Source organism: Microdochium trichocladiopsis, assembly GCF_020744255.1.
Source record: "Microdochium trichocladiopsis strain MPI-CAGE-CH-0230 chromosome Unknown B0I36scaffold_17, whole genome shotgun sequence".
NCBI lineage: Eukaryota > Fungi > Ascomycota > Sordariomycetes > Xylariales > Microdochiaceae > Microdochium > Microdochium trichocladiopsis.
In genome coordinates, this window is record NW_025763560.1 from 409,485 (window position 1) to 427,537 (window position 18,053).

At 53.9% G+C, this 18,053-nt stretch overlaps 8 protein-coding genes across 8 annotated transcripts; 3 read left to right on the plus strand and 5 right to left on the minus strand.

Moving 5' to 3' along the window:
• Window positions 1-54: 54 nt before the first annotated feature.
• B0I36DRAFT_378566 (uncharacterized protein) lies at window positions 55-2,854 on the minus strand (the record flags this gene model as incomplete). Its single annotated transcript, XM_046160702.1, has 4 exons — window positions 55-919; window positions 975-1,806; window positions 1,864-2,740; window positions 2,798-2,854. The coding sequence occupies 4 exons, from the start codon at window positions 2,852-2,854 to the stop codon at window positions 55-57; spliced, it is 2,631 nt and encodes an 876-aa protein (XP_046004221.1).
• Window positions 2,855-6,101: 3,247 nt separating this feature from the next.
• B0I36DRAFT_58387 (uncharacterized protein) lies at window positions 6,102-7,467 on the minus strand. The gene has a single exon (XM_046163055.1). The coding sequence runs from the start codon at window positions 7,210-7,212 to the stop codon at window positions 6,298-6,300; it is 915 nt and encodes a 304-aa protein (XP_046004222.1). The 5' UTR covers window positions 7,213-7,467; the 3' UTR covers window positions 6,102-6,297.
• Window positions 7,139-8,077, minus strand: B0I36DRAFT_342001 (uncharacterized protein; the record flags this gene model as incomplete). Its single annotated transcript, XM_046156052.1, has 2 exons — window positions 7,414-8,077; window positions 7,139-7,269 (listed from the first exon to the last, which is right to left on the minus strand). Coding segments are annotated over exons 1-2 (674 nt in total), but the record flags the coding sequence as incomplete, so codon positions are not given.
• Window positions 8,078-8,279: 202 nt separating this feature from the next.
• B0I36DRAFT_58426 (uncharacterized protein) lies at window positions 8,280-9,940 on the plus strand. The gene is made up of 4 exons (XM_046163056.1): window positions 8,280-8,464; window positions 8,525-8,585; window positions 8,639-9,679; window positions 9,733-9,940. The coding sequence occupies exons 1-3, from the start codon at window positions 8,444-8,446 to the stop codon at window positions 9,607-9,609; spliced, it is 1,053 nt and encodes a 350-aa protein (XP_046004224.1). The 5' UTR covers window positions 8,280-8,443; the 3' UTR covers window positions 9,610-9,679; window positions 9,733-9,940.
• Window positions 9,941-10,544: 604 nt separating this feature from the next.
• Window positions 10,545-11,880, minus strand: B0I36DRAFT_58458 (uncharacterized protein). Its single transcript, XM_046163057.1, has one exon. It carries the CDS (start codon window positions 11,810-11,812, stop codon window positions 10,841-10,843), a length of 972 nt encoding a protein of 323 aa, XP_046004225.1. The 5' UTR covers window positions 11,813-11,880; the 3' UTR covers window positions 10,545-10,840.
• A 123-nt stretch (window positions 11,881-12,003) lies between these two features.
• On the plus strand, window positions 12,004-13,883 carry B0I36DRAFT_378568 (putative cytochrome P450; the record flags this gene model as incomplete). The annotated part of the gene is made up of 6 exons (XM_046160703.1): window positions 12,004-12,097; window positions 12,158-12,203; window positions 12,276-12,655; window positions 12,709-13,281; window positions 13,332-13,523; window positions 13,579-13,883. 6 exons carry the CDS (start codon window positions 12,004-12,006, stop codon window positions 13,881-13,883), a joined length of 1,590 nt encoding a protein of 529 aa, XP_046004226.1.
• Window positions 13,884-14,752: 869 nt separating this feature from the next.
• On the plus strand, window positions 14,753-15,743 carry B0I36DRAFT_401580 (uncharacterized protein). Its single transcript, XM_046161705.1, has one exon. The coding sequence runs from the start codon at window positions 14,815-14,817 to the stop codon at window positions 15,616-15,618; it is 804 nt and encodes a 267-aa protein (XP_046004227.1). The 5' UTR covers window positions 14,753-14,814; the 3' UTR covers window positions 15,619-15,743.
• Window positions 15,744-17,041: 1,298 nt separating this feature from the next.
• On the minus strand, window positions 17,042-17,638 carry B0I36DRAFT_356596 (uncharacterized protein; the record flags this gene model as incomplete). The annotated part of the gene is made up of 1 exon (XM_046157649.1): window positions 17,042-17,638. One exon carries the CDS (start codon window positions 17,636-17,638, stop codon window positions 17,042-17,044), a length of 597 nt encoding a protein of 198 aa, XP_046004228.1.
• Window positions 17,639-18,053: the final 415 nt, after the last annotated feature.

Genomic DNA, 18,053 nt, shown 5'->3' on the forward strand with positions numbered 1-18,053 from the left:
CGAGAGGTCGCAACGTAGATGGGTGTGATATCTCTGGCGGGCTCTAGGGACGTACTAGACGCCGCCCCGCGCATTGACGTCAGCGCCCTTGTCTAGTAGGAGTTGCACAACTTCTCTGTGGCCCCCGTCTGAGGCAGCTTGGAGAGCGTTGCCGTAGTCGCCGCCCTGCGCGTTGACGTCGGCGCCCTCGCCCAGCAGGCCTATTGCAGCTGCTACGAGTCCACCTAGGCAAGTATAATAGAGTCTGGATGCTCGAGGAGGGCCCGGATCGCTGTCCCATTCCCGGTCAGCCTGATACAACCGACTCCACCGCTGAAAAGTTGACTCGTCCTGTAAAAACCTGACTGCTGTCCGAACAACGGCTTCAGAAGTCTCTGCCGAAGTTGCATAGCCCATCCAGTACTCCGCCGCATATCTTGCCATCGGAAAATCCTGCTTGATTTTCCAGGAGCTACCCTCGATATCCGTAAGGTAACTCAAACAGGTTCTTGTGATGACAATGCTAGCACTGCTGAGGTCAAACTGGTCTTGTTTAAGAAGATACTCTTTGACAGAGAAGTGGGCAAGATGGAGCTCCTTCCTAGTCCTTCCATTGTCCGTGACTGACACCAAGCTGGGACAGTGCCGTAGAATATCGGCTTCACGAAACAGTCTGCGCTTCGGGTCGAAGCCTCGTCGCTCCTCATCCGTCTGTGTGGCTATTACCTCTACGGCCTCTAATAGTGTCAACGGCCGCTTGGTGTGGACGAGAAACTGCAGGAGGCGCATGGCATCCTTCTCAATATCTGCCGGGATGCTTCGAAGCATGCGACGGTACGTCTCATCGAGATCCCGGGGCAAAGTCTCAAGAGCTATTTCGATAGCTCTGGGACTCATACATGTTGCAAGACTGGCCAGTTGACATGCGGCCCATCTGAACCTATACTGGATGTCAGATATTCGCTTGGGTTTATAGATGATAGAGGGAAACTCACATGCCATCAGCCCGGTCTCCGACTTTATTGCGTATCTGTTCGAGGAGATCCTGAGATAGGCCCTTGTCCACGAAATCGGAACTCTGTTCAAGCCTCGCTGCGACATAGGAGCGTATGTCGGCGTTAACAGCGTTCTTGTCCAGTGGCAAACAGTGCTCGTTGCCGAGCCAGCCGGGAATGAAGCTCAAAAACTCTTCTTCTGGCCGGCCAGTGGCAATCAGATGAACGTGGCTCAGGTCGGGTATTGTGAAGAATTCCTTCATCCACCCAAGCAGTTCCTTTCTCTCCAGACACTCGTCTAAGGCATCCAGAATAACATAAGTAGTTTTCGAGCCCTTGATCATCGCGCGGAGACAGTTTGTTAAAGTCGGTGTGTCTGGCTGCCGCTGGCCGTCGAGGTGGGATTGGTATAAGCTGTCGAGGTCTTTAGAGCGAGACCCTAACTTGTAGAGCTGAAAGAGGAGGGAGCGTAACACCCCGTCCATCTTCTGTTTCGCGGTGTCGTTGAAGTCGAAATAGAATTCAAGGGTGACGCAATCGTCCATCTTCCGGAGATGATCCACTATTGTCGCACTGAGGACGGTTTTGCCACATCCTGCTAAGCCGTGAAGCCACAGATGGCGATGTGATCCACGCTTCCACTCGTTGAAGGCAGCGCTCTTCAGGAACCATAGCCCGGATCCCTCGTGCCATTGTTTTCTCGCATGATTGAAGTTCGTTGATGTGTCGGGTGGGCGAAGCCATCGATCGAGTTGAGCGAGGCGATCGTTTTGTTCCATAGTCACAACTGCAGTTTTGGTCTCATTCGCCATCAGGTGTAAACGTTCTAGATCTTTTTGAACTACTTATAGTTAGCTAAAATTCCATGGACTAGAACTGCGCTACTAACCCGAACTGAGTACTTCACTGATCCGCCTCTCCTCTTCGACTTTGTTGGGCGGGATCTGACGCAGAAGATCGTTCGCATACGCCGCCGCCATCATTGCCGCCAAGCCCTGCCACTCCTTGTTCTTGTGCGAGTCGGAGTAGTCGCATATCCCGCGGATCACTAGGCATGGGAAGTGGTTCATCAGGCCGGCCGCCTCCGTCTCGAAACAAAGGACGCCCTTTTCATCCGCCAGCTTGTCCCGGATACGCGCATCCTTCATCAGTTGGCTTCCGCTGGCAATCAAGCCGTAGTGAATCACGGGATCGTCTTCCTCTTCTTCGTCTCGTTCCTTCCGGACCACCAGGTGGGTTTCGTCATTGCCGCACGCGACGTCGCAGCCGTCAGACGATTGTGAAGGATGTATAAAGTCGGGTTTGTATAGTCTGTCGCTTGCTGGAGGAGGCCGTGTGTATTTTTTTCGCTTCTTGATCTTCGTCAATGCCTTGTCCACATCGTCCACAAGCTGGTGGCCATTCATCTCGTATGTGCCTCTGAGCGTGCTCACAGTCGTCCGCAGCACCGTGGGTGGTTGGTCTAAGAATGCAGTCTCTTGAAATGACTGATTCTGGATAGTCTTGCCAAAGTCGTAGTGGAACACGCCGCCTTTGCCGCCATCGCGACTGCTGACTACTACATCACCGAGTCGGACATCACGCTTCCGGCTAGGCGCACCGCCTCCAATGCCGACCATCAATCCGATGCGCACGTTCGGAAAGCTGTGGAGCATGTCTCGGGCTACTGCCGCCGCGGGCGCTATGCCATATTCTGCATCAGGCAGGACGGCGATGACTACATTGTGGCCGCCGACCTTGCCCAGGACATAGTTATTGTTGTCGTGCTGTGAGACTTAGCAAGGGCCGTCGTGTTCTTCGTCGAGGAAGGCCCGGGCTGCTACGGACTCGGTGGTGATGGCGCAGATCCAACCGACCGTGTATTTCTGGGGGTCTGACATGGCTGGCGTTCGATCTCGAGCGGAGGGGAAGGTGCGGGTGTCACTGGTACGCAATCGCTCGTAATATAGAGAATGCCAGAGTGAAGATGCACTAAGTAGCAAAAGATCTAAGCAAAGTCGGGGAGGAGCATGGAAAGGACCGGATGCTCGCTGACCCTGGTGAGCACCAGATCAGGCTCTCACCAGGTTACACAAAGGTGGAGCTGACAGGACTTCCCCGCAGCTGATCGTCGTCAACGGAACCTAGTGGCCGCCGCGAAGGACCGAATGTAAGGTCAGGGGAAGGATATCGATCGAGGATGCTCTGTCCGGCGGACACCGCGCAAGGAAGAGAGAAGAGAGGATCATTGGTCCAGAGTCAGCGATAAAGACTCGAGACGGCGGCGTGTGGGTTGCTGTCTCAGCAGGCTTTGGCCATAACTACAGCCCGTCCGGGCCTTGGCTTCTCTGCAGGCGCCTCGTGTATGCCACGCACACGCCCGCGGACTGCGACCGGGGCTGAGTGCCGGGACTCTGGGCTGCGACCTCAGAAACGCCCTGTGATTCGTCCTTGTGTGCATGATACCCCTCACTTCAGGCTGGCGCAGTAGCGACCTGAGAGCCTCGCGGGCTACTCGCCCTTACGAGATGAATGATCAATAACCCTTGCCGACAAGGAGAAGGTGGGTGGCCGTCCTGCAGGTCTGTATGGATGGCTACACGACTTCGGGGCCCAATCTGCTCCGCTCGACCATGCACGCTGGAAAAGCCGCTGTCTGCCTCGCAATCTCAGGGACCTTGGTCTGGTGCAGGCTTGCCTGAGGTGTCAGACTCGGCTAAGGATCGCTGGCGCTGACGACCACCACACCGGCACCTCGCACAACCCATGCTTTCACTACCAACCAGAAGAGCTCCAGTTGACCCTATGGCGCAGAAAGGACAAGGCAAGCAGCGATACATGACACATACGATGGATCAATTCCCGCTCAAGACCACACGCCCGCCGTTTCTGGCGACCAACTCCCTCCGACTCTGGACTTCCGGATGCGGCCCGGCGCTTGGTGGGGCCCGCTCCGCTCGGAGGACAGGACAAGCTCTGAGACCGCGGACGAACAATCAGGCCGCGACCGTGGCTGAATCATGTCTTTCACTTTTCGGGGCTCTGCAAATGCCCAGAAGGAACCTGAGGTGCCGATAGTAGACGTACCTCAGCGACTGCCTCGCGGATCTGATGCCGATGCTCCTGAGCCCCCAAGTCTCGAAAGCCTGTAAATACACCACCTTGACAACCATCTCATGAGCCTCTTCATCGCCTAGACCCCCTGGTATAACAGGATTCTGCTTCCTCCCGGCCGGAGCAATCTCCAGAAATACATTCCACGGGCAATATCGTCCTCGCCACCAACCGCGGTATATCTTGGCCTCTCAATACCTCTTCCCGATCTCCTACCCACTTCCCTCTTCAATTAGCCCGCTACCTACCTCGAAAGCCAGCTCTCTAAACGTAATGAAGCTCATCGTCTCCGGCGCGACGGGCTTTCTCGGCCGCGAGGTCGTCCGACAGTCCCTCGCCGTTCCCGCAGGCCCGTCTCCTTTACCGACGCCGAGCTCCTCCTGGACTGTCGCCCAGTTATACAAACACCGAGCACATCTACCTAGTATAAAGCTGTACACGCACGTGCGCTGCAGCCGGACGTGGTTGGGTGTGTCGGTATTGCTATTTCGATTCACAGTGTGCAGCACCACTCTGTACTCGGCAACCTCGCCTGATCGCAAGTAGACCGGGTCGCAATCGTCATCTCTATCAGGTCCCATTGCTCTGAACATGGCCCTTGGCCCTAAGTGGTTCGCGCTCTCCCAGGATAACAGCACGGAGGCAGCCCTACACCTCAAGATTCGAACGGCGCATCCCAGCTCGACACCTATATGAAAAATCGCTAAGGCCAGTCCTCGCGTACCGGATTGCTTCCTCAGTATCACCTACGAGGACCACGATGTCGTAACGAGAGATTCTAAGTTTCTCATCCAAGAATTCGCAAAGCTCCAGAGAAGCATCACTACGCTAGCCTACAATGAAGAGCAAGCCATTCCACCAAATCTAGCAAGAAGTTTCGGGATCTAGAGCTACGCAATATCACGGAACTCGATCTCAATGTTCACGAAGACCCAAACACCGCCCAAGAGCTTGCAAAAGATCTGACAAATCTATAGCGAAGAATTCTGCTCATCACAAAACGACTCGGGATCATCAGCCAGGGCCTCGGACTTTCTCCAACATACCGACGGGACAGCATATAGATCAGGCCATGAAAGACTGCCAGGGCAGCGCAGGTTCTCAAGGCGACGGTCAGCAGTCTTCGACCAACCGCGAGAGCGATACTCTATGTACCGCGTACGAAGAGAAGCCAGCCAGCTGTAGGACAGAGTGCGGTCAGTACCCAAATGAACCCACTCTATTCAAGCTCCGCATTCAGTTACTGATGATCCAAAGACCACTACTTTTGCCAACCTTGCTTCAATCTTATGACTGAGGAGGATGACTTTGCCACTTGTGTGGAAGAGAGTGGTTGTTATACGGTCGAAAGCCTCATTGGGTCTATGCGGACGTCCCAAGGCCTAACGGCGAGGAGCATGCTACAAGAATGCTCGATCAATCCAACAGTACAGTATCATAACATGGTTGAACTCATGGCGCAGTATTATATGAGCAGTGACTCACCGCGTTCCTTGCTGTGCTGCAAGTTGAAGAAGCTCGACCAAATCGATCACGAAGAGAAGGCGTAAAGGTATTCGTTAAGGATAAGAGCGGGCTCTTGTCTGTGCGAACCAATCCCGAGTTCACGAGCCACCCACATTATAATGTGAAGAAGGGGTACTGTAGCTGGCACGAGTCGAGGGTTCCGGGCGGGCAATATCGTTGCTGTGGTCAGGGTAGCGCTGCTTCCGATGGAGGTTCGGGCCTTACCTTCCAGATCGGTATCGCGGCGATTTGATGGAAAGCGCGGATGCTGCGACGACGAGAGATTTTTCTTTGCGATCCGAGAAGGATATGCGCACAATTACACCGTGGCCATAGGTATGCGCAATGAGTTGCAGTCCGAAAGCGCAGCATGTGACGCTGTCACACGATGACCAGGCATTGAACACTGATCGGATACGCGATGCGTAGGTTGTTGTATGTATCACGTCGTCCATGGGCTCGGAATCTTCTCACGGATCTCAGACCACCGGTTAGGCACAGCGTTTGCTATAGCTGCGAGATTCCACAGCTGCGCCTTAACATTCGCTAAAAATGGTCGCACTCGCATAAACAAGAACACAGTGGCCAAGATGGCAATGCCCACCCGCTGAAGGTGCTCGTTGCCGGCAGCGGGATCGGGGGTCTAAGAGCAGCGATTGCTCTTCGTCGCTAAGATTAAGAAGTGCATATCTATGAACGTAATCTCTTCTGGTTCAAGAGCAAGTCACTCTTGCCGTGCAGCCTTATCCAGGACTGCCGCCATCTCCGTACAGCATGGCCATGGTAGCTGTAGCAAGAGTTTCTGGTACATGGCGAGTGACCGAATACCACCATATCTCCCCCGATGGCCGTTGTTCGAATGGCTGTGCCAGACAGTCAGAGCTGACAAGAAGGTAATTTCGGGTAGCCAGATCGACATTCTGTGATTCTTCACCGTGATGGCAGAGTCAACGTGCTCGAAGACGTCCCACGCGATTTCCAATGCTTCATCAGGGATGGTCATTTGTTCGGCCAACTGCACTGGACGGATCGAACCGCTACGAGCCAGGCTTGGAAGTTCCGCGATGCTCGGAACTATGAGATAGAGCTTTGTAAAGTAGTGTAAGGCGAGTACATCATGGTCCGCGTGTTGAAGGAAGTGACTTTCCCACCGAGCGAGCGCGGTGTTGAACACTGCGACAGCACTCGCGAGCTCTGATCTCCAGGTGAGCGGCCGGTAAGGATTCCACGGATCTGGACGAATGAGTACGCTCAACGGCCCAAAGCACGTCTTGTGAGTTCGTATGATGTTCGAGAGAAGCGCAATGGACAATGCCAGAGCGTCTTCGCGATGGCCTAGATCATTTGGAAGAGCTTGACCATGAAGTAGTGCGTCATTGATCATCTGAAATGGGTAGCCCTTTTGTGGCAGGCGAATTGATAGCTCGCTGATTGAGTAGATTGGCGCGGTGTTGCTTTTCAGGCCGTGAATGATATCAATCAGCAACATGTACCATAGCAGTGCGCTATTGCAACCAGTCAGTTTGAATTCAAACCGGACTCGAGATCTCTTTGGTTCTACTCGCCTCTTTCCGACCAGATGTCTTTCAGACGCACTCGATGCAGTATGTGCAGACGCAGAATCATCGGTCATTCGCATTCGTCTGATGACCTACTCAAGATCAGCTCCGGATCTTGCAACAACACTGGTCCGTACCTACATTCGTCACGTTACTAAGAAGCCCCGCTGTCTTTCGCTTGATCACGCTCCCTGATGCAAGTATACCGTATGTTGAAAAGAGGCCTGCCTACTGAACGCTGAGATATGAACGGCATCTGAACAGGCTCTGTTCAAACTTACTGCAATTACTGCCCTCGCGCTACGGGTTTCGCGACCATCGACTTCCAGCATCGCTAGCCAAATGTGGTAGCCAGCTTGAAAAAGATGCGCAGACACGGCGTATGATGCATCCTGCGTCTTTGTTGGCGATTCGGAGAAAATCGAGGCAAGGCAAGCCAAAGCCAACGTCAGCTGCAGATATGGCGGGTTGGACTGAGCTGCGATTCCCTCGGCGCCGAACTCGCTAACGTAGACGTGTGTTCCAAAGGTGTCGCCGTATACACGACGCAAGGCTGCAAGCTCATTATCGGTCGGGAGAGCTTGTAGGCCATGGAAAAGTGTCAACGGGTACGTGTGTGGCCGAGTTTCAGCTTCAGCTGCAGGCGTGGCAAGACAAGAACTGAGATCCAAGGAGGAAGCATTGTGACGGACTGCGTCACCCTCGCCGTGCACCAGAACGGTACGGAAACGTTCCTTGACCGAGATTGGGGGTCCCTGGTGGGCGTCGACCGACTCCCAGCGGGTCGGGTGTCGCCTAGCGGGCCATACACTGGCTGTTGGAGTTTCCATCGTTTGACCTTGCTGAATGGAGATTGGAGATGATGTGTCCGACCCCAATGACCGCCAGATCTGGACGGACGGACGGCAGGTCATCGAAGTCCGAAGATGCGCCCGCCACGATCGGATGGCGCGGATGGCTGGGGTACGTGGCGTGTGGGCAGAAGCAGGGGGAACACCTCGGCTGATTGGGTTGGGCTACGTGGCGTACGGGGAGAGCCGGGGGAACACCTCGGCTGATGGGGTCAGCACAACCCCATCCATTCCTTTATTAAGGTGGGGTTGGGGTAGGTGGCGTACGGGGAGAAGCCGGGGGAACACATCGGCTAATGGGGTCAGCCCAACCCCCCGGCCATCCATTCCTTTATTACTTCTATAGGGAACACCTCGGCTGGTGGGGTCAGCACAACCCCATCCATTTCTTCATCACTTCTACCTAGGGAGATTTGCTTCCCCAACCCCATTCCTTACTCCGTCGTCGAGGGTGAATAATATGGGCCGAGCGGAGAAGAAGGTAAGCAACCATCCCGAGGCCGATCGATGCCGGCCGCTGACTCTGGAGTGTCCACTGCAGTGCGAATACTGCTCCCGGGTGTTCGCTCGAGCAGAGCATCTTGCTAGGCATCGCCGAACCCGTGGGTACTTCTGTGTCCTACCCCAGTGACTTGGGGGCTGACCCAATCCTTAGATACCGGAGAAGCGCCATATCGGTGTGAGGTGTGCCGCAAATCCTTCCAAAGGGCAGATGTCCGAGCAGCGCACGAAAAGTCTTGCTCGGCGACCCTGGATCTCGGATCTACCGCAGAAGGGAACCAACGTGGTCGCAAACGTGTGCGACATGCTTGCCTAGGATGCCGTGAACGAAAAATTGCATGCGACGGACAGCAACCCTGTGACCCTTGCCGGACGAGGTCTCAGCAATGCTGTAACGAAGGCTATGCGGACCAGATCGTCATCAGTCCAGAGCCTGTGCCAGTCACATCGTCGCCCGCGTTGGCGAGAGAGGGCAATGGGTTGAATCAAGCGCTCCCACAGCAAACAGCAGACTCTGGACTGCCAATCTCAGGACCTGAACATTCCCACGGATCCCGCCTTCCAGATGTGAACGGCCAAGGACTGGACTTCTTTCCTCTTCAAGACAACACCACTCCCACAGGCTGGGACGATCTCCTTGATATGCACGAACTAAATCCTCAGCCTATAGAGTACAACTGGCTGGAAGAGATAGACTTGTATTGTCCGGGACTGTTTGAGAAAACCGAACAGCAACCCGTACTTGCGAGTCCGACATTGCGACTGACAACCTATATGGCTGACTACTTCGACTCGCGCTCGCAACAAGTCTCGCCTTCAGGCAGCACACGCCGAAAGATGTGGTACTCTGCACCGCCCGATCTTCGCAGCCATGACAGCGATACTGTCCGGATCTTTCGGGAACTTTTCAAACGGCACGCTCCGCAGGTGTTTGATCTGTACCGTGAAGCCGCGCCCGAGACGATAAAGCACTCAATCAAATACATATATGCACTGGCAGCAGTCGGTGGCTTGTTTAGTGTAGTGTCCGGATCGATCGACGTTGCCAACGCCATGTATAATGATGCTCGTCGACTGCTGCTGGCTGAGGTGAGTACGGCTTCCGGCATGAAAATCATTTGTTAACGTCGCGCAGTACCATTCTTTGGAGTACACACCCAGAAGCAATTCATCCGCCCTTGAGGTCGCGGCAACGGTATTAAAAGGACTTCTCATAACATTGATATCCGAGGTTAACGCAACTCGTAGTTCATCCTATTGGAAGTGTATGGGTTGTGCAGCGGGCAGGAAAGGAGTTACGAGATAGGCGAGGCCTTCCAAGGCAGTCTCACTACCGTGCGTCACCCGCTGTGCCTGATTTGAGGCTCTCCGACGAACTCATCCCTCTCAGGCAGTTACAGAATACGCTCAAACCTTGAGCAGCGATCTTACTGAATCGGAAGACACGTCCGCAACGAAGTAATGACGAACTCGTGCTGATATGAGTCCAGTGACTTGGCTGACCAGCTGTACCACAGACTACTCGAAGCACTCTACGTTCTGGACTCCTACCGTGTTGTCATTATGCTGAGACCGCCTTCGATGATGTGGCACGACATAGCACGCTGCGCAACACCAGACAGCAAATTGAAGCAAACTGTTCTAGCTACTGCCAGCATTGTCGATGGAAACGTCCATGCCCATGGGCTCCCTTCGACCCTGACTACATTAGCTTCACTAGCACCTCATTTATGGTCAGGACTTGGACCATCCCGGGATTCTGACGGTCGCGGCGTGCTGCCTACGCTTGCGAGTCGTCTCGACAGACCGGATTTCGTGGAGCTGGCTCTTGACAAATGTGCGCAAGTGCAACATTTGGAACATTGCAAGAGCCTGTCTGACCTCTCTCTGTACCACGCAATGTGCATCATGCTCCACACGGGCCTCGTCGTTCTGCAGACCTTGGTACACATCAACCGCAGCTCCGCTCAAGCCGATAGCCGGACCGCTGCTGCTGCACCGAAAAGCATCAACACTTGGCTGAAAAGTCGTGAACACCAGATTGCCTGCTGGCATGCGGAGAGGTTATTGGCCGCCGCGGAGAATCTCCTGCCATCCAGACAAGTGGACTCGAGACAACAACAGATTGAGGCACCTGGAGACCCGCAACACGCCCAACACGAAGCACCTCACATACCGTACGCGATCTACTACGCAACACTAGTTTTGTATGTCAAGGCTGCGTTTGGTGATTCGGAGCCTTCACCCTCGCAGGTCCGAGTACCAATCTTGAGAGGCGAAAGGATATTGTCCCTCCTTCGAGCACAGATAGCAAAATCGCTAGCTCGAGTAGTGCGCGAGATTGGTGATCTACATATCAAGCAATGAGGTCGCAAGTAAAAACTCGAACTTCGTTACGTGTCAGTATAGGTGGTCTCACGACACGCGCGCCCCTGAGGTGTGCCCACGGAGAAGATCGGGCTGAAATTACGACGTGATCCCAATTCACGAGAGCATTGCGAAAGATGACGATTTTGTGCGGGACAACGTGCATATTTGCTAGCTGATGAAGTATAAAGAGGCTAAGGCAGCAGTGCTCGATTCTTGCTTGGGTTATGTCCCTGCACAGATGATATCTCTGAACTTCCGGACTCGTGGTGGAGTGCAGCATACCTGATCGGGCCCCAGGCGCCGGGAGCCACCCGGTTCTTGTTTTGGACGAGGAGTGCCTTGGTGATGGGGCACGACTTGTAGTGTCCTTGTTCGTTGGGATCGCCGCAGAGGCAGTCCGTGAAACTTTCGACTGGGTGGTCGAACCGGTGGTGGTATTCTTGGAAATCCCAGTGTCCGGGGACTTGTCCGACCACACGCGCCAGGTCGACGCGGGGGAGGGAGGCCAACGGGCGGTGCTCGGGCTTGTGTTCGTTCCACCATTCATTTCGTGGCTTGACGAAGTCCGGGAGTACCGAAACTTGGCCGGGTCGTCTGGGGGCTGGTCCTTGGTCCGGGAACAACCAGCGGCGTCTAGATGTTCGCGAGAGAGTGGAGTCGAGCGCTTGCTTGGGTGACTCGGGCGAGGGGGCGGCCCCACAGCTCGCCCGGAAATGAACGCACTATTACGAAGTAGCCAGAACGGGACTACGCGTGGAACGTACAGGGCCTCAGTCTTCTTGTGATCCAATCGGAGGCCGAGGGATCTCGCGTTGTTGAAGAGGACCAAGAGCATGGGTGACCACGGGGTGCCGTGTCTCGCTGCCGGTGGCGCTGGGGCTGTCGATCGTGGCGTTGAGGAGAAGCTGGGGAATGTGGAGTAGGCGGACCATCGGGGCTTGACAGGCTGCCAGCTCATAGCGCAGGTGTGCAGAGGACGAGTTCTCTTTTGCCTCTTCCCGTGGGGTAACCAAAACGACAGCCATGACGGCAGCAATAGATAAAGTGGCTGCTTGCACTGACTGTTGAACCATTCCTGTTCATCCATTATCTTGTGCACGACTCCAATCTATCAATCCGAACAATACTCGTTGGAGTAAAGTCACAATCATGTTGGTCTACTTCATTGCATTCTGTCTGCCATTGGCGTTGTTCATCCATGCCTGCTCGACCATCGGCCATCGGCGCCGACATATGCCAAATGGTATTTCCAGAACATTCAAATTGTCGATGATTGAAACACGAAACGGCTGACTGTGATTAGGCCCTCCCACAACGCCGTTCTTGGGCAACCTGCTGCAGATGCCCACGTCCAAATTGTTCCTTAAGTACGAATGATGCTGCGAGTGCATCTTGTCGAACCTGAGCTGACCCACCTACAGACTGGACCAATGGGCGAAAGAATACGGGGACTGCTTTGCGTTGACCGTTGGGCCGAGCTACACCATCGTTCTCAGCGGCCGAAACGCTGTGAAGCAAGTTCTTGACAAGCAGAGCGCTGTCTCAAGTAATCGGCCAGTCAGTATGCTTCGGCAACAGCTTCTGACAGGGGGAGAACACTTGCTGTGGATGAATGCAACAACGCAATGGCGCGACTTGCGCAAGCTGATCCACACCGATTTGACGCAAAGCATGTGCAATAGCACGCATGCGCCACTCCAGCATGCCGAATCTGTGCAAATGCTGTACGATATGATGCAGGACCAGTCCGAATGGAGAAGACATATCGAGCGCTTCACGAACAGCCTAATCATGTGCCTCGGCAAGTCTCTCCCTATCAGAATGCTCGCCTGACTACCACTAACATATTCTTAGTTTACGGTATTCGGCAGCCACGTATTGAGGATCCGTATATCCTGCGATTCGAAGAACTAATGCGTCAGTGGACGGTGATCAACAGACCGGGAGCCACTCCGCCCGTCGACATCATCCCGGCCCTGAATTGGGTACCAGAACGATTCTTCAACAACTGGAAGTCCCGAGCACGTGCTGTGCATGATGAAATGCGCGACTTGTATGATGGACTTCACGACACAGTCGTTCGTCGGAGACAGCGCATTGGTTCCACCGGCAGCATCATCGATCGAATGCTGGACCAATCTGGGGAGAAGACTTTGACGCGCCATCAGATTGCCAACCTTGCTGGGGTGACGATTAAGGGTGGATCCGATACTTCGGCAACCACCCTGGCCAACTTTGTCACCGCAATGGTTTTGCACCCCGAGATACAAAAGAAAGCACAGGCCGAGATTGATCGTGAGGTCCCGTCTGATCGCATACCTGATCTGTCGGATTTCGGTCGCTTGCCGTATGTGATGGCCATCATCAAGGAGGTCCAGAGGTGGCGGCCGTTGTTGGGCCTTGGCCCTCCGCATGAACTGTCTGAAGGTGAGCATCTTCACGGATGTCTTTTCAGCTGTGGAAACTAACAGCGACAGATGTCTGGCTTGACAACAAGCTGCTTCCAAAAGGATCAACGGTGTTTCTCAACAATTGGACATTATGTCGAGACGAGAGGCGGTATCCAAACCCTGAGAAGTTCGACCCCGATCGATTTCAAGGTTTCACCGGTTTCGCGTCCGAGTATGCCAATGTTGCGGACCCAGAGAAGCGCGATCATTATGCTTATGGTAAGCTTGCTCGTTCGCCGGAAACATATTTCTTGATAATTGACTCCAGCCGTAGGGAATGGTCGACGACTGTGCCCTGGCATACATCTTGCGGAACGCAACCTCATGCACGCCGCATCAAAGATGCTGTGGGCGTTTGACATGACGCTTCCAACCGATCCAGCGACTGGCAAACCCATTGGAATAGACACTGACATAATGACCGGCTACGTCGAAGGGTTGGTTTTGTCCATCAAAGATTTCCCGGTCGATCTGAAGGTTCGATCTGAGGACAGACGGGAGGCTATCGAGGAGAGCCATTCTGCGGCCAACGCGGGTCTCTTCGCCAAGTACGATGAGGTGATCGCTGCTTCGACTTAATTAGTACGGGTAGTTATCTAGCCATCCAAAGGGATGACAGGGCCACCTCATACGATAAGATAAGCAGATAGCCCAGGTGGTCGGTGCGCCGGTGAACCACATCTGAGCACCGCACCGCCGGCGCCTTCGGCGCGTTCCTTCATTTGAAACACTTCTGCTATCACCAATAACTTCATATGCACCCCCATATGTGACGCTTCAATGTGATTCTTGCAACTACGATGGCAAACAAGCCTGCTCGTTAATAACTTGGATAAAGCATATTACCCGGAGGTGAGTGTAGTCTCGCTTTACACGGCGGCGAGTGAACTCTTGCGAGGAGAAGGAGCATCACTATGTGAGGTGGTGTGTTTTGAATGTCAGTCCGGAGGTATCCTTGCAAAATTAACACTGTTCTACAACACCCATCCATGATGTCTCCTAGCGCGTCATCGGCGCATATGAGCAGAATTTAGATGTAATAGTCAAGGTCCTTCAGCAGGCCATGACTTCAGCGTGGAGTCCCTTTGTCGTCGTCGTTCCAAGATGAGGAGAAATGGTTTCCATTGGACTGGCTCGCCCTCCATGGGCCCCGGTGCCGATCAAACAAGCTTGAACTCCAGCATCAAAGTACTGGCAGTTGCACGTGACTCAGCCCATATTTTGCAACGCCTAGGTAGGAAGCAGTGATTCCAGCACCGCACTGCACCTGCGAGGTTCGGCAGAGGGATGCCGGCGTGGAAGGATTTCACAAGGAATCTTGGTCTATAAAACCCCCCGAAGACTCTCGGCAATTGCTACACTCCTCTGCAGTCTCCCACTTCCATCGGTCCATACCATTGCACAATCCTTCATCCAAGCAGTCTCTGATCCTCGCATCCTATAGCAAGGTCACAGCACAGTTTGAAAGTGCCTGTGAACTCTTACTCGGAATTCCAACAACCACATCAGCATGGCGGAAAACATGGTGTATGACAATGGGCAGCAATGCAGCAACCCAGACTCACATGTCCAGGCGGCCCACATTCATCGATCTCGTTTTGCAACCGATCAGCTCAATCAGGACCATCCAAGTGCGAGACTTCAGCGCGATGGTCTCGGAACGGATCAACCCCCCCAGAGCACCCTTGCTCCTTCATCTTTGATGACGAAGGGCAGGCAGCAAAGTGGTGATCCGCGACAAACGAAAGAACGGACACGAACACCTTCGAGTCTGCGGCCGTTAGAGACATCTATCGACATCAAGCGAGACCGAAGTTTGCCTGTCGACGCAGGACTTGCAGTGATCAAGACTCCCAAAATCGAACCAGCATCAGGACATCCGAGCATGAGTCCTTTGTTGGGCATCCCTTCCTTGGTCCCCTCGGCAACTTGTTTGCACGGCACCACTAAGGAACGCTACAAGCGGCGTCGGGAAGACTCTGAACACCTTCCAGATGCCCGACGACGCAAAGCACGGCGAATTGCTTTCAAGTTCCCAGTCATGGTGCCCTGGGATCATAGCTATACTCTCAAGGAGCTCCGCTGTCAATTGGACGATACGACTGGCCATATAAAGGTCATGGTCACCTGGGAGGAGTCTGTGGTCCCCCTATCGGCCTTTTTCATCAGTAAGACGTGGCAGGAGCTCGAGAACCATGTGCCAAGAGACTGTCTCGAGCTGCTTCTGCGGACTGCCGTTACCGGGACGTGGGTCGATGTGAACGATATGGGAGAATTCATGGCCTCACACTTGCAGGTGGGAATGATTAAATGATGAGCCGGTGATGATGGTGTCTTGGGCTGATAGCGAGGAACCTTTATCATTTCTCGATAAAAAGGCGCGAAGGAACGCGAAAAAGCAGATCACCAGAGATTACGGGAGTCAAGTATGGTTGTCGGAAGCAAAGCGCGCTGGAATCAAGCCATAGTCAGTATGAGTCGCATGTTATATCAAATATTATACTTGAGGCTCGCACGAGACAGGTTGCTTTTGAAAACGAGAACAGTGAATTGTTGCAATATTTCCCGCGGACGTGACATAAGTTACCCTCGCTTGGATCAACGGCGGGCCAGGTCAACGGACGCGAGCACGATATCAAAGCCCCGACTGGCGAGAGAACTGAAGTGCTGAGAAGCTTCCTATGCTGGCCTTTGCCAACCAGGGGCTGTTCTGGCAGCAGTTGTGCCTCATCTCCCGGCATCAACAGAAGATGCATCAATACTCGAGGCCAGCGGCCAAGTGTTCACGTCTGCTCGACAGTATTACTCATCGGCAGCCTTTCCACCCCTGTCATTCACAGCCACCTCGCAGGACCGTCGATCCCTGTAATACTCAAGAACCATGCAAAGGATGCGACCTGGAACGTGCTTTTCGCCGGCACAGTTCGTTGGTACACGCGTACTCGCAACAGGTACCGTGGAGAGTGCATGCTGATCCGATGGCATGACCCGCGAGACTCGTTTGCATGCATTACGGGGATGCTATGCATAGCTGAGCATAATACAATGCTGCATAGCTTGGAGACTGTGAGGGAACCCGCAGGTCGTCGAGAAACACGGTAGACGCATCGAAGCCTTCCTGCGCACAGCAAGTTTTCTTTTCCTGCAAAAGACTAGCAGGGCACGATTCTGAGCCAATGCTTCAGTGTAGCCTGGCCTGGCAGTGGCTGTAACTTCGCAGGTCGGCTGATCACCATGGAGTAGGATATGGAAATTCTACCACGTTATTTTGGCCAAAACGATGCAGGGGCCCCAATGAGCTCAAGCGCAGCGTAAGGTAGACAAGACGCGAAGGAAACAACGAATGCCCAATTCCACGCGAGTGCCTACGCCTCTCATCCTCCGTGACAATTGCACTCATCTACAAGTGGCCGACGTCGCGCAAGCACCGCATCTGATTCATACATGGAGAATCTCGCCTAGTCTCTCAATGTGAGTATAGGTTTCCACCGTCCGTTGTCAACTTTTCGCGCCGATCCAACAAGCAAACTGACCGGTCCTCCGGTCTTCATAGCACGGCAAGATTATCTCGTCCACGATGCTTACGCGTTCGAAGTCGGAGCCAACGCGCATCGGCCGGCATGCGTCGGCCGAGAAACCCCTCGCGAGCACGTCGTTTCGAGTTCGATCCCACGTCGGAGCAGTGTTAGTACCCTCCTCTTAAAGGCTTGTTAGTTCTTAAGCGAGTCTTTAGTGCTTTACCATTCGCGTGCCAGATTACTGCAGACATGGGATTGCACGATATTCCACCCAAATTCCATCTTGGAAAGGTTGTTGTGTTGCGTCCATATAGATCCCAGGCGCATTGCAGCCTCATCAGCTGACTCGTATTTGCACCTCGGCTCTGAGAGTCCAGGGGGGCAGTCTGCACCCACGAGCACTACTGTCTTTGTGGCGGCCGCGAAGGTCTGAATCTGCTCGGAGAAAATTTCGAGGAGCAGTATGCCCTGCATTTTGCCTTGGGAGGGTATCACACCACACAGGGCGACGATGTAGAACTTGATGAGATCCAGAGTGGATAAGCATCGAGCGCGCTTCTCTATCTCGATCTGCATCTCCTTGATATCCTTCGTGATAACAGTTAAAAGCGCGAGTGAACGGTTTGACCAGTTCTTGAAGCGCGATGACTGAATTTCATTCTGCCAAATGTTTCTCATCTCAGAGTAGAGCTGGTTTCGCGAAGAATCACAGAGGTCCTGAAGATTTGTAGAACTGACATCATTGGGAATCTTTTTCGTTTTCCTCGCAAGGGCTTGCGCTGACATCTGGTCGATCTGAGCGGCTTGTTGGGCCATGGTTGTTTGCGTGTGATTGGGAACACGACACTTGGCTAAACGAGTGAAGTGTTCCCTCCCAATATTTGCACTGCCTCGCTAAGTGCGGCTTGAGGTTGTCGTTTTGGCCTTCTTCTGCAGGCTGCTTCCATCCACGGCGCTGCTGCCTGCGGGTGGTTCGAGAGACTCTTGTGCGATATCTTTCCGCTTCCTGTTGGACCGTGTACACTCTCCTTCGGCGACACAGCCTGTGGCGACTTGTCCGGTCGAACGTCTACGACTACTGAGCCGTCTGCAGAGCTTTCTGCGCCCATTTCGCGGGTTTCCCGAGGTATGGCGTGTCGTCGGGGATACCGCCGATGGAACTTCCGGACTAGAGTCGGGACCATTCTAGAAGCTCCCCTAGCTCTCATAAGACCCACGATCATGCTGGTCA

Excerpts from the sequence above, each read along its gene's own strand:
- B0I36DRAFT_58387 (XM_046163055.1), bottom strand. The coding sequence starts at position 7,212 with ATGCGAATGACCGATGATTCTGCGTCTGCACATACTGCATCGAGTGCG.
- B0I36DRAFT_58426 (XM_046163056.1), top strand. The coding sequence starts at position 8,444 with ATGGGCCGAGCGGAGAAGAAG. Across the intron at positions 8,465-8,524 it reads TGGGCCGAGCGGAGAAGAAG|TGCGAATACTGCTCCCGGGT; the intron begins GTAAGCAACCAT and ends TGTCCACTGCAG. Across the intron at positions 8,586-8,638 it reads TGCTAGGCATCGCCGAACCC|ATACCGGAGAAGCGCCATAT; the intron begins GTGGGTACTTCT and ends CCCAATCCTTAG.
- B0I36DRAFT_58458 (XM_046163057.1), bottom strand. The coding sequence starts at position 11,812 with ATGAGCTGGCAGCCTGTCAAGCCCCGATGGTCCGCCTACTCCACATTC.
- B0I36DRAFT_401580 (XM_046161705.1), top strand. The coding sequence starts at position 14,815 with ATGGCGGAAAACATGGTGTATGACAATGGGCAGCAATGCAGCAACCCA.